At 47.8% G+C, this 14,857-nt stretch overlaps 2 protein-coding genes across 3 annotated transcripts in view; one reads left to right on the forward strand and one right to left on the reverse strand.

Annotated features, from left to right (window-relative positions):
* NRXN3 (neurexin 3) overlaps window positions 1–14,857 on the forward strand; it is a 290,952-nt gene that overhangs the window by 118,791 nt on the left and 157,304 nt on the right. The window lies entirely within an intron of this gene.
* Window positions 9,709–13,398, reverse strand: LOC122921611. Its single transcript, XM_044271727.1, has 2 exons — window positions 11,366–13,398; window positions 9,709–11,307 (listed from the first exon to the last, which is right to left on the reverse strand). The coding sequence occupies exons 1-2, from the start codon at window positions 13,249–13,251 to the stop codon at window positions 9,831–9,833; spliced, it is 3,363 nt and encodes a 1,120-aa protein (XP_044127662.1). The 5' UTR covers window positions 13,252–13,398; the 3' UTR covers window positions 9,709–9,830.

Genomic DNA, 14,857 nt, shown 5'->3' on the forward strand with positions numbered 1-14,857 from the left:
GTAATCAAAGCAAAAGGTGGCTACTTTGAAGAACCTAGAATATGACAGATTTTCAGTTGTTTCACACTTTTTTGTTATGTATTGTGACAGAGTGTCTGGAGAAGTAGTGGATGGGGTCTGTGTGCCCAAGATTTCTCACTTCTGTCATTTAAAAGCAACCAGGGAAATGTTCAGGAGAGGTCTGTGCAATTCGGGTTTGCATAAAACCTGTTCTTAGGGCCTGTGTTGCTGGAGTGGGGAGAGAAGGGTGGGCCCCACTCCATCCGGACAGTCCGGCTTTTGGGCTGTCAGGTAATTACTCCTCAGGTGTGCTGGCCTGATATAAGGCTGAGAATGCAGACACAGCTCGCTCAGCCTGGGAACAGGTTACCTGCATGGAGCCTGTGAGAGCACTACAAGAGGTACGGACTTTGCTATTTTGTTTGGGTGCTTGGTATTAGGCCGGCACTTGGTCAGGGAGGTTTCATGCTGTATAGTTAGAGCCGGACAGGCTTAGGATTTTTGTTTGCTATGTTTTATGTTCTGTACCTCAACCTGACAATAAAACTGGCTGAGGTCAGTTAAACGAAGTTCCTGCCGTGTGGACTGTAACTTCGTCGGTGTGCCTGCTAAACTGTGCCTGTCTACCCAGGAGACGACAGCCCCGCTACCTAATCTCTTACAGTATATAATTCCACATGTGATAATTCATAGTTTTGATGCCTTCAGTGCGAATCTACAATTGTCATAGTCATGAAAATAAAGAAAACTCTTTGAATGAGAAGGTGTCTCCAAACTTTTGGTCTGTACTGTATGTATGTGTGTGTGTATATACAGTTGCAAGAAAAAGTATGTGAACCCTTTGGAATGATGTGGATTTCTGCACAAATTGGTCATAAAATGTGATCTGATCTTCATCTCTGTCACAACAATAGACAATCACAGTCTGCTTAACCTAATAACACACGAAGAGTTAAATGTTACCATGTTTTTATTGAACACACCATGTAAACATTCACAGTGCAGGTGGAAAAAGTATGTGACCCCCTAGACTAATGACCTCTCCAAGAGCTAATTGGAGTGAGGTGTCAGCCAACTGGAGTCCAATCAATGAGATTGGAGGTGTTGGTTACAGCTGCCCTGATGTGAATGATGCCTCGCACAAAAGAGCTCTCAGAAGACCTATGATTAAGAATTGCTGACTTGCATAAAGCTGGAAAGTGTTATAAAAGTATCTCCAAAAGCCTTGCTGTCCATCCGTCCACGGTAAGACAAATTGTCTATAAATGGAGAAGGTTCAGCACTGCTGCTACTCTCCCTAGGAGCGGCCGTCCCGTAAAGATGACTGCAAGAGCACAGCGCAGACTGCTCAATGAGGTGAAGAAGAATCCTAGAGTGTCAGCTAAAGACTTACAGAAGTCTCTGGCATATGCTGACATCCCTGTTAGCGAATCTACGATACGTAAAACACTAAACAAGAATGGATTTCATGGGAGGACACCACAGAGGAAGCCACTGCTGTCCAAAAAAACATTGCTGCACGTTTACAGTTTGCACAAGAGCAGCTGGATGTTCCACAGCAGTACTGGCAAAATATTCTGTGGACAGATGACACCAAAGTGGAGTTGTTTGGAAGAAACACACAACACTATGTGTGGAGAAAAAGAGGCACAGCACACCAACCTCAAAACCTCATCCCAACTGTGAAGTATGGTGGTGGGGGCATCATGGTTTGGGGCTGCTTTGCTGCGTCAGGGCCTGGACGGATTGCTATCATCGAAGGATAAATGAATTCCCAAGTTTATCAAGACATTTTGCAGGAGAACTTAAGGCCATCTGTCCACCAGCTGAAGCTCCACAGAAGATGGGTGCTGCAACAGGACAACGACCCAAAGCATAGAAGTAAAACAACAACAGAATGGCTTAAACAGAAGAAAATCCGCCTTCTGGAGCGGCCCAGTCAGAGTCCTGACCTCAACCCGATGGAGATGCTGTGGCAGGACCTCAAGAAAGCGATTCACACCAGACATCCCAGGAATATTGCTGAACTGAAACCGTTCTGTAAGGCTACTTTCACACTAGTGTTCGGGGCTCCGTTTGAAGGCTCTCACAAGTGGCCCCCGAACGCATCCCTACAGCCCCAATGCATTCTGAGTGGACGCGGATCCGTTCAGAGTGCATCAGTCTGGCACCGTCTGCCTCCACTCCGCAGGCGGACACCCGAACGGAGGCAAACGGATCCGTCCAGACTGACAGTGTAAGCCAACGGGGACGGATCCGTTTGAATATGACACAATATGGCTCAATTTTCAAACGGATCCGTCCCCCATTGACTTTCAATGTAAAGTCTGGACGGATCCGTCTGAAGCTACTTTCACACTTAGAATTTTTTCTACAATATAATGCAGACGGATCCGCTCTGAACGCAAGTGTGAAAGTAGCCTAAAGAGGAATGGTGAAGAATCACTCCTGACCGTTGTGCCCGTCTGATCTGCAACTACAGGGAACGTTTGGTGGAAGTTATTGCTGCCAAAGGAGGTTCAACCAGTTATTAAATCCGAGGGTTCACATACTTTTTCCACCTGCGCTGTGAATGGTTACATGGTCTGTTCAATAAAAACATGGTAACATTTAACTCTTTGTGTGCTATTAGGTTAAGCAGACTGTGATTGTCTATTGTTGTGACTGAGATGAAGATCAGATCACATTTTATGCAGAAATCCAGATCATTCCAAAGGGTTCACATACTTTTCTTACAACTGTATATATATCCGTGTGTGTGTGTATATATACTGTCCTCTGCAGTGTATATCTACAGTATACTGTCCTCTGCAGTATATATACAGTATACTGTCCTCTGCAGTGTGTATATATACAGTATACTATGCTCTGTAGTATATATACAGTATACTGTCCTCTGCAGTGTGTATATATACAGTATACTGTCCTCTGCAGTGTATATCTACAGTATACTGTCCTCTGCAGTGTATATCTACAGTATACTGTCCTCTGTAGTGTATATCTACAGTATACTGTCCTCTGTAGTGTATATACAGTACACTGTCCTCTGTAGTGTATATATACAGTATACTGTCCTCTGTAGTGTATATCTACAGTATACTGTCCTCTGTAGTGTATCTACAGTATACTGTCCTCTGTAGTGTATCTACAGTATACTGTCCTCTGTAGTGTATCTACAGTATACTGTCCTCTGTAGTGTATCTACAGTATACTGTCCTCTGTAGTATATCTACAGTATACTGTCCTCTGTAGTATATCTACAGTATACTGTCCTCTGTAGTATATCTACAGTATACTGTCCTCTGTAGTATATCTACAGTATACTGTCCTCTGTAGTATATCTACAGTATACTGTCCTCTGTAGTATATCTACAGTATACTGTCCTCTGTAGTATATCTACAGTATACTGTCCTCTGTAGTATATCTACAGTATACTGTCCTCTGTAGTATATCTACAGTATACTGTCCTCTGTAGTATATCTACAGTATACTGTCCTCTGTAGTATATCTACAGTATACTGTCCTCTGTAGTATATCTACAGTATACTGTCCTCTGTAGTATATCTACAGTATACTGTCCTCTGTAGTATATCTACAGTATACTGTCCTCTGTAGTATATCTACAGTATACTGTCCTCTGTAGTATATCTACAGTATACTGTCCTCTGTAGTATATCTACAGTATACTGTCCTCTGTAGTATATCTACAGTATACTGTCCTCTGTAGTATATCTACAGTATACTGTCCTCTGTAGTATATCTACAGTATACTGTCCTCTGTAGTATATCTACAGTATACTGTCCTCTGTAGTATATCTACAGTATACTGTCCTCTGTAGTATATCTACAGTATACTGTCCTCTGTAGTATATCTACAGTATACTGTCCTCTGTAGTATATCTACAGTATACTGTCCTCTGTAGTATATCTACAGTATACTGTCCTCTGTAGTATATCTACAGTATACTGTCCTCTGTAGTATATCTACAGTATACTGTCCTCTGTAGTATATCTACAGTATACTGTCCTCTGTAGTATATCTACAGTATACTGTCCTCTGTAGTATATCTACAGTATACTGTCCTCTGTAGTATATCTACAGTATACTGTCCTCTGTAGTATATCTACAGTATACTGTCCTCTGTAGTATATCTACAGTATACTGTCCTCTGTAGTATATCTACAGTATACTGTCCTCTGTAGTATATCTACAGTATACTGTCCTCTGTAGTATATCTACAGTATACTGTCCTCTGTAAGTATATCTACAGTATACTGTCCTCTGTAGTATATCTACAGTATACTGTCCTCTGTAGTATATCTACAGTATACTGTCCTCTGTAGTATATCTACAGTATACTGTCCTCTGTAGTATATCTACAGTATACTGTCCTCTGTAGTATATCTACAGTATACTGTCCTCTGTAGTATATCTACAGTATACTGTCCTCTGTAGTATATCTACAGTATACTGTCCTCTGTAGTATATCTACAGTATACTGTCCTCTGTAGTATATCTACAGTATACTGTCCTCTGTAGTATATCTACAGTATACTGTCCTCTGTAGTATATCTACAGTATACTGTCCTCTGTAGTATATCTACAGTATACTGTCCTCTGTAGTGTATCTACAGTATACTGTCCTCTGCAGTGTATCTACAGTATACTGTCCTCTGTAGTGTATATACAGTATACTGTCCTCTGTAGTGTATATACAGTATACTATCCTATGCAGTATGTATATAGTTTTGTCATCTGCAAAAATTTTTATTTTTTGTGCAGCCCCTCTACATGATCATTTATACATATTTTGAAGAGAATGGGGAATACTGACCCCCTGTGGTACTCCACTAGTGACAGTGACCCCTCCAGTATTGACCCCTGTGGTACCCCACTAGTGACAGTGACCCCTCCAGTACTGACCCCTGTTGTACTCCACTAGTGACAGTGACCCCTCCAGTACTGACCCCTGAGGTACCCCACTAGTGACAGTGACCCCTCCAGTACTGACCCCTGAGGTACTCCCACTAGTGACAGTGACCCCTCCAGTACTGACCCCTGTGGTACCCCACTAGTGACAGTGACCCCTCCAGTATTGACCCCTGTGGTACCCCACTAGTGACAGTGACCCCTCCAGTATTGACCCCTGTGGTACCCCACTAGTGACAGTGACCCCTCCAGTACTGACCCCTGTTGTACTCCACTAGTGTGCAGGTATAGAGAGAAAGAAAAAGGCGAGGGTTATTCCAATCAGGTGGAAGGATATAACTAGAGGCGCCAGTGGATGGAGGACAGGAAGATGTAAAAAAGCAGAGGCAGGGGAAAGAGAAAAAAAATGTGTAAAAGGGGAGGCAGCTGGAAGGGGTGTTCACACCGAAAGAATTCGGTGTGTAAGAGAATAAAGGAGAGTGACTAATAAGTCATAAAAAATTTTTTACACCCCTATGAGAAGCGCCAAAAACCCCAGAAAACACGGAAGATAAAATTAAGTAAGCAATTAAGGTATGGTAGATCATATAACCAGATCAGGGTAACCAGGAGAAGAAGGTGAACTCAGTGAACAGTAGACACACCAATAAGGCGTCCTAAAGTGAACAATGAGTAAAAGTATTCACATATGGTCAACCTATACGGTATATTAGAAAAGCCAAAAATAGTCAACTCACTTCACGGGGGGTGGCCAGCTGGATAAGCTCAAGACACCAGCATAGACCAATACCCCCCAATCCGGAGTGCCTGTAGAGTCGTCCAACACTGACGATTGCCCAGTATGGAAAGGAAAGGCTTCACTTCAGTGGTATTGTTTGAAGACTTTGGCTTCTTTATTAATTCATAAAAGGCTCAACGCGTTTCGGGGTATGCAAACCCCTTCTTCAGGAGCAAGTACAGACAGAATAAAAATAAGCTTTATAATAATAATACCTGGTGGCCCTGTAAAAAAAAAAAAAATAAAAAAATTTTATGACTTATTAGTCACTCTCCTTTGTACTCCACTAGTGACAGTGACCCCTCCAGTACTGACCCCTGAGGTACCCCACTAGTGACAGTGACCCTCCAGTACTGACCCCTGTGGTACTCCACTAGTGACAGTGACCCCTCCAGTACTGACCCCTGAGGTACTCCACTAGTGACAGTGACCCCCCCTCCAGTACTGACCCCTGAGGTACCCCACTAGTGACAGTGACCCCTCCAGTACTGACCCCTGAGGTACCCCATTAGTGACAGTGACCCCTCCAGTGCTGACCCCTGTGGTACCCCACTAGTGACAGTGACCCAATCTGAGTGTGTACCGTTAATCACCCTCCTCTGTTTTCTATCCCTCAGCCAGTTACTTACCCACTTACAGACGTTTTCTCCCAGTCCGAGCATTCTCATTTTATATATTAACCTTTTATGTGTCAGTGTCAGATGCTTCGGAGAAGTCCAGATACACGACATCCATTGATTCTCCGCTGTCAAGTCTAGAACTTACCTCCTCATAGAAACTGATTACATTACTATCACATGACCGGTCCCTCACGAAGCCGTGCTGATATGGCGGTACTTGCTTATTTTTATTGAGGTTCTCCAAGATAGCATCTCTCAGAAAACCTTCACACAGTTTACACACGACAGATGTTACACTCACCGGCCTATAGTTTCCAGGCTCTGATTTTGAATATTGGCACCACATATGCCATGCGCCAATCCTGTGGAACACTCCCTGTCAGTATAGAGTCCGCAAATATCAGAAATAAGGGTCTGGCTGTGACATTACTTAATTCCCTTAGGATACGGGGGTGTATGCCATCTGGTCCTGGCGATTTGTCTGTTTTATTCTTTTTGAGACGCTGCTGTACTTCTTCCTCGACTAGACAAGCCACACATAATAATGGTACTGGAGTAATAATGTGCAAAGTTCTGAGAATCATAATTGACCTCTGTATGATCCTTATAAGCTACTGTGGTGGCGCATGCTGCGAAAGTTGTCCTGGGGCCTAAATTTCTTGACAATTTTGGGCAGGGAGCTAATCAGTTTCTATCTAGACATGTGACCCTGACCTGTGCAATGTATAATTAGGCAGGCTGAGTGCTGCTCTTCACCCATTATGAGCATCTACGTCCTCTATACCAGATCATTAGGCAGGCCGAGCGCTGCTCCACGCCCAGTATGAGCATCCCTGTCCTTTACATGAACTAATTAGGCAGGCCGAGTGCTGCTCCATTACCAGTATGAGCATCCACGTCCTGGATATTAACTAATTAGGCAGGCCGAATGCTGCTCCATTACCAGTATGAGCATTTACGTCCTGGATATTAACTAATTAGGCAGGCCGAATGCTGCTCCACTCCCCCAGTATGAGCATTCATGTCCTGTACGTTAACGAGGCAGACCGAGTGCTTCTCCATGCCCAGTGTGAGCATCCGCATCCTCTAGATAAAAAAATTAGGCAGGCTAGTCCAGTATGAGCACCCATTAGGCAGGCCCAGCGCTGCTCCACGCTTAGGCTACTTTCACACTAGCGTTCGAGCGGATCCGTTCTGAACGGATCCGATCATATTAATGCAGACGGAGGCTCCGTTCAGTACGGATCCGTCTGCATTAATAACTTAGAAAATTTTCTAAGTGTGAAAGCAGCCTGAGCGGATCCGTTCAGACTTTCAATGTAAAGTCAATGGGGGACGGATCCGCTTGAAGATTGAGCCATATGGTGTCATCTTCAAGCAGATCCGTTCCCATTGACTTACATTGTAAGTCTGGACGGATCCGCACGGCCAGGCGGACACCCGAACGCTGCAAGCAGCGTTCAGCTGTCCGCCTGTCCGTGCGGAGGCGAGCGGAGAGGAGGCTGAACGCCGCCAGACTGATGCAGTCTGAGCGGATCCGCTCCATTCAGACTGCATCAGGGCTGGACGGAGGCGTTCGGGTCCGCTCGTGAGCCCCTTCAAACAGAGCTCACGAGCGGACCTATGAACGCTAGTGTGAAAGTAGCCTTAGTATGAGCATCCATGACCGGTGTGATGTACAGGTATTTCACGCTACTTCTTGAGGTTTTGTTATATGTGCTGGGAAGGTGGTAAGCTTTTCCAATAAACTGTTGCATGAAAAGGATTGTCCCCGATACCTGTGCATGGAATAATGCAGAAAGCTGCGCTATTACACACCGCTGAAAAGACAGAAACCCTGCCAAGATACCACCAACAAAGAGAAAAAGAACACTAATGGCATCTGTTGTGTAATGGGTTCCAGTAACAACCAGCAGAATAGTGAGTGCAGCTCTGGAGTATAATACAGGATGTAACTCAGGATCAGTACAGGATAAGTAATGTATGTACACAGTGACTGCACCAGCAGAATAGTGAGTGCAGCTCTGGAGTATAATACAGGATGTAACTTAATGATTTTCCTATTTCATGACGTAAAGTCATAGTTTTATTAAAGACACGGAGGCGAGTATTGCTATCTCCTTCTTTACTTCCACCAATAGCAGCAAAGGAAAAATTAACATAATCAAAACAACCAAGGACCCTCCCCTCACAGATCCTATAATAAGCAGTGTCCTCTTCATAACTTCCTCTTTCTTTGAATCCACGACACCAACCGCCAACCACAACCGAACACGAACCGAACTGGAACCGGAACCGACACCGACCCTTCTGGTCCCTCCAACTGAAGAACTCAAGCCAACATGGCTAACATCTCAGGAAACCTGGAACAACACGGAACGCCATCCGCCAAGGAGTTCTCAACCTGAAACAGAATAAATAATATAGCCAGTGTAAGCACATGGGTACACAATGCGCAAACTCGACCCTATAACGGTCGCACATCAAAAAGGTCGCTGAAACAACCATAATAAAACTGAACGGCAAAACGTCATAAATAACAATAAAAGACAGTCAAATAGTCAATAACAATAATATCATAACAATAGGGGGGGCAGGAGAAACCTAGGGCGGGCAATACTCGCCTCCGTGTCTTTAATAAAACTATGACTTTACGTCATGAAATAGGAAAATCATTAAGTTTTACAGCAAGACACGGAGGCTTCGTATTGCAAGTTCAAAGCTGCTCAATAATAGCTGAAAACACATGAGTTGGAGGACGGAAATAAAATTCTGTGAACGTCGTGGCCCTAGACCAGTCAGCCAGACGCAGAATGTCCTCCAAACGAGCCCCCGAAACTGCCAGGGCAGTAGCAGCCGCGCCCCTGGCCGAGTGAGCGGTAAAGAGCGTCGTATCAATCCCGGAAAGGGACAAGACCCACTTCATCCATCGCGCCAAAGTGGGACTGGTCACCGGGCCAAAGGGATGGCGAATAGAGAGGAAAAGCTGCGGAGTGTCCGCAGAACGGTGAGACCGAGTGCGCAACTCATACTCCCGCAGGCAAACTACAGGACAGAGCGCCGGAGAAGACGGAAAACTGGGATAGGACACCGACCGAATATTGGTCTTGGTACGCCGTGTGATGTTAAAAGTAACACCCTCGGGCGTAAAGGACCTGGCATCATGATCCAGAGCCCTAACATCTGAGACCCTCTTACAGGAAATCAGGCAAAAAAGAGTCAGCAATTTGGCCGACAGCTGACGGAGGGAAAGAGACGCGTTGTCGGGCCAGGAAGAGAGAAAAGACAGGACCAGGGAGACATCCCACGTAGCGGTGAAACGCGGCCGAGGAGGCCGAGCCAAACGCGAGCCACGTAAAAGCCGAGAGACCAAAGGGTGTTGACCAGCAGGAACGCCATCAAAACCCTGATGAGTCGAGGAAATCGCGGAACGGAACAAATTGATTGTCCGATAAGCTTTCCCTGCTTCAAAAAGAGACGTCAGAAATTGCAATAAATGGGTCACAGACGTCGAAACGGGATCCAGGTCCCGTTCCATGCACCAGCCAACCCAAGACCCCCAAGCTGCCCGGTAAGATTTTCGGGTGCCGGGAGCCCAAGCGTTGTCCAGGAGGCGTCTAGTTGCCTCCGAAACTCCCTCGACCTCGCCTGGAGTCCTGAGATTCGGCATGCCAGAAGTTGAAGGGATCCGTCGACCAGGAGAGGATGTGGGGCACCCAGCGGGTCCTGGAGGAGATCCGTCCGCGTCGGGAGTAGGAGAGGTACATCCACCAGGAGTTCCAGGATAATCGGGTACCAGGCTTGAGACCCCCAGAAGGGAATCACCACCACCAATTCCGCCGCCTGACGACGAGTCTGTAGCAGCATCCTCGGAATCATGGCGAACGGCGGAAATGCGTAATGTAGGGCTGCAGACCAGTCCTGGAGAAACGCATCCACCGCCTCTGCCTCCGGATCCGGACGCCAGCTGAAGAACCTGGGCAGGTGAGCGTTGAGACGGGACGCGAAGAGGTCTATGGAACAAGGACCCCAGATGTCCGAGATCATGGAGAACATCTCCGGATTCAACCTCCAGTCGCTGCCGTCCGTGAAGCATCGGGAGCTCCAATCCGCTCGGTAGTTGTGGAGACCCGGAAGGTACTCCGCCTGAACCATGATGTCCCTGGACAGACAGTAGGACCAGAAATCCTTCGCCAGTCGGGCCAAGGTGGCCGATTGAGTGCCGCCTAGATGATTGACGTAACGGACCGCCGACACGTTGTCCATGCGTAGACGGATGCATGCATGAGCAATGCCCTTGGTGAAACTCCTGATGGCAAACGAACCCGCTAGAAGTTCCAGAGCGTTGATGTGGAAACGGGTCTCGGACTCCGACCATCGACCGCCAGTGGAGACACCCTCGCAATGGGCCCCCCAGCCCTGGAGACTCGCGTCCGATTCCACCGTGAATTCCGGTTGGAATCCGAAAATTGCTCTGCCGTTCCAGGCTTCCAAATTGCTCAACCACCAACGGAGTTCCTCCCGAGCTTCCTGATCCAGAATCACCGCGTCTGCAAATGAGGCCCCGGCACGGAGGTGGGCGATCTTCAGACGCTGTAAAGCCCGATAATGGAGTGGAGCGGGAAAGACTGCCTGGATAGAGGAGGCTAATAGTCCAATGATGCGAGCCAGATGGCGTAGTGATAGGGAGGGAGTCGAGAGAGCATGTCTCAACTCCTTGCGTATCGTCCGCAACTTCTCCGCCGGAAGACTGAGGGATTCCGCGACAGAGTCCACCGTGAAGCCCAGAAACTCCATACGCCGAGACGGCGTGAGGCAGGATTTCTCGAGATTGAGTAGAAAACCCAGACTCGTCAGCAGATCCGAGGTCCACTGGAGGTGTTGTAGCAGAGACTGCCGATCCTGGTGCATAATGAGGATGTCGTCCAAGTATATGACAAGACGCACCCCCCGACTCCGCAGCCAGGCCATGACTGGGCGCAGTAACTTGGTGAAGCACCAAGGAGCCGAGGAAAGGCCGAACGGAAGGCAAGTGAAGCGCCACACTTCGCCCTTCCACAGGAAGCGAAGAAGGTCCCTGGAGGAGGAGGCCACCGGAACCGTCAGATAGGCATCTTTGAGATCCAGCTTCACCATCCAGTCCCCTGGAATCAGCAAGTCCCGAAGGAGGTGAATCCCCTCCATCTTGAAGTGGCGGTAGCGCACCACAGAGTTCAGAGCCCGGAGATTTATGACCGGACGGAATTGACCCCCTTTTTTCTGAACTAGAAAAATGTGGCTGAGAACGCCCCATCGGGTAGGAGGGGCCCTTTCTATCGCACCCTTGTGCAAGAGGGAAAAAAAAAGCTCTATGTCCACTAGCTCCCTGTCCGGTAGCGCCAGGGGCGGGGGAGAAAGGCCGAAATCTGGGGAACCCGTAAGTTCTATGTGGAACCCCTGCACAGTGGCCAGCACCCATGGGTCTGATGTGATTTTGGACCAGACGTGGGAACATAGACGGAGTCTGCCCCCTACGCGAGGGGTGGAAGAAGTCCCCACTGGGGAAAGACTTACCGAAAGATTTTCTGTAGCTCGGATTCCCTCTGACCGACCTGGAACGCCATTGGCCGCCTCTGGCCGGGAAGAATGAGGGGGGATTCCTTTGGTCCTGGAAAGGAGGCCTCTGGTTGAAGGAGCCTCTGCCCGAGCTGCGGGCTTGATAACTGGATCGGCCGGACAGACGGCCCCTACCACTGCCGGCCCTAGTGGAGACCCGTCCCTGAAATACCCTTTTCATGGATGACTGGGCCTTGTCCAAAGCTGTAAACGCTCCAACGTACCTGCTGAGGTCCTTAATGAAGGAATCCCCGAACAGTTGACCCTGAGCCTCCTTCCCTGTCTCGGTGAGGGCCAAGTTGGCCAATTTTGGGTCGATTTTAAAAAGGATGGCTTTACGCCTTTCAATGGACAGGGAGGAGTTAGTGCTGCCCGCAATGCAAATGGCTCTTTGAATCCAGCCAGTAAGCTCCTCCGGGTCAACCGGAGAGCCGTCCACTTTGGCCGATTCGGCCATCTCAAAAATTTGGGCTAGGGGGCCAAAAATGTCGAGGAGCTTGTCCTGACAACTCTTAATAGCGGAATCAAGCCCCTTACGGGGATTCCAGCCGGTTTTGGCCAAAAACTGCGTCATCTTTTGATCCACAGCTGGCGTTTCGCAGACCTTGTTTGGGATTAATGGTCTGGGGCATTCCGCACGGAGCTTACTGCGCGCCTCTTTGCTAAGAGGACGGCGCACCCAATGCTCCAGGTAGTCGCTCACATGAGCTACAGGCATCCACTCCGCCGACCTAGGGTGGTGGAGGGCATCAGGGTCAAATAATGGGTTGCCAGAGGGATCCACCAGGCTAGAAGCCGTGTTGGGGGCAGAGGTGGATGCGCCCACGGACCCAGATGTGGACGGCCTAGGGCCTGAGGTACCTGGAAACTCCTGTTCCGTTTCCAACTCTCCATCAGAGTGGTCATCTGCCTCCGCATTAGCCTCCATGTCAGATTCGTTCTCAGAATCTATATCATAAGTTAGTGCTCTAGCACTTTTCCACGTTCGCGCCCTTTCTGCCTGGCGCGGCAAGGCTCTTTTGCGCGATCTAAGCGCGCTCTCCTGGGTGGCTTGGATCACACCGATCAAATTCTCCTGGGCAGGAGGTTCAATGGCAGGCTGCGGGTTATTGGGTGCAGGCATTAAATTAGAGGGGCCCGGAGCATGGGCAGATAAGGCCTGAGATATGGTCTGAGAGATGATTGAGGACATGGAGCCCATGGCCTCTATAATGGCACTAGACACTGAGCGTTGTAGCTCCAGGGCCTGTGTGCTCATGGCTGGCAAACCGGGGTCCCCCGATGGTGGTGGGGGATTAGGCCCTGAGGGGGAGCGGTCTGAGGACATGATCTCAATTGTATCCGGCTGGGATGATTAGCAGAATAATCCAAGGGATCCCCTCCTGTACCTAGTCTATAGCAACTACTCTGTAGCGGAACAAACTGACCTAAGCAGGGGTTAATCACCCCAAGCGCCGCAGTGAGATAGGAGCCGATCCGGAGCCGAGGCGACTGACGAAAGCTCCGAAATCCCGCGAGAGGACGGGCGGGAGCTCCCAAGATGGCCGCCGAGATCTCGCGAGATCTCGGAGCCGCGGGAAGCCAGAGGAAGCGCCGCTGAAAACCTATGCCGGCGGAGGCCAGCAGGGAGGAATCGGAGCGGCGCAAAGGTAGGGGAAGAGGAGGGGGGACAAAACGAAAAACCCCACAAGTAAAAGGTCTGGGGATAACGGCGTCGATGCCAAGGCCGAGGAGAAGAGAGGGAGGGGGGAAACGAACCCCAGCAGAAGGCCACAATAGGTGTACACAGGATAAAACAAAGCTGTGCAACAAATCCCACAATGAAGGGAAAAAAGGGGGAAAAACCTGTCACAGATCAAGACAGTATATATGTCTACGCTCGGCCAGAATTATAATACCATGCAAAGACATAAATTGCTTTCAATCTAAAATCACATAATCGAATAAATATAGAACTTATCTTTGGTGGAGCAGCAAAGAAAGAGAAAGTTATGAAGAGGACACTGCTTATTATAGGATCTGTGAGGGGAGGGTCCTTGGTTGTTTTGATTATGTTAATTTTTCCTTTGCTGCTATTGGTGGAAGTAAAGAAGGAGATAGCAATACGAAGCCTCCGTGTCTTGCTGTAAAACTCAGGATCAGTACAGGATAAGTAATGTATGTACACAGTGACTGCACCAGCAGAATAATGAGTGCAGCTCTGGAGTATAATACAGGATGTAACTCAGGATCAGTACAGGACAAGTAATGTATGTACACAGTAACTGCACCAGCAGAATAGTGAGTGCAGCTCTGGGGTATAATACAGGATGTAACTCAGGATCAGTACAGGATAAGTAATGTATATACACAGTGACTGCACCAGCAGAATAGTGAGTGCAGCTCTGGCGTATAATACAGGATGTAACTCAGGATCAGTACAGGATAAGTAATGTATGTACACAGTGACCGCACCAGCAGAATAGTGAGTGCAGCTCTGGGGTATAATACAGGATGTAACTCAGGATCAGTACAGGATAAGTAATGTATGTACACAGTGACTGCACCAGCAGAATAGTGAGTGCAGCTCTGGAGTATAATACAGGATGTAACTCAGGATCAGTACAGGATAAGTAATGTATGTACACAGTGACTGCACCAGCAGAATAGTGAGTGCAGCTCTGGAGTATAATACAGGATGTAACTCAGGGTCAGTACAGGATAAGTAATGTATGTACACAGTGACTGCACCAGCAGAATAGTGAGTGCAGCTCTGGGGTATAATACAGGATGTAACTCAGGATCAGTACAGGATAAGTAATGTATGTACACAGTGACTGCACCAGCAGAATAGTGAGTGCAGCTCTGGAGCATAATACAGGATGTAACTCAGGATCAGTACAGGATAAGTAATGTATGTACACAGTGACCGCACCAGCAGAATAGTGAGTGCA

This window comes from Bufo gargarizans, chromosome 11 (genome assembly GCF_014858855.1).
Source record: "Bufo gargarizans isolate SCDJY-AF-19 chromosome 11, ASM1485885v1, whole genome shotgun sequence".
Classification (NCBI taxonomy): domain Eukaryota; kingdom Metazoa; phylum Chordata; class Amphibia; order Anura; family Bufonidae; genus Bufo; species Bufo gargarizans.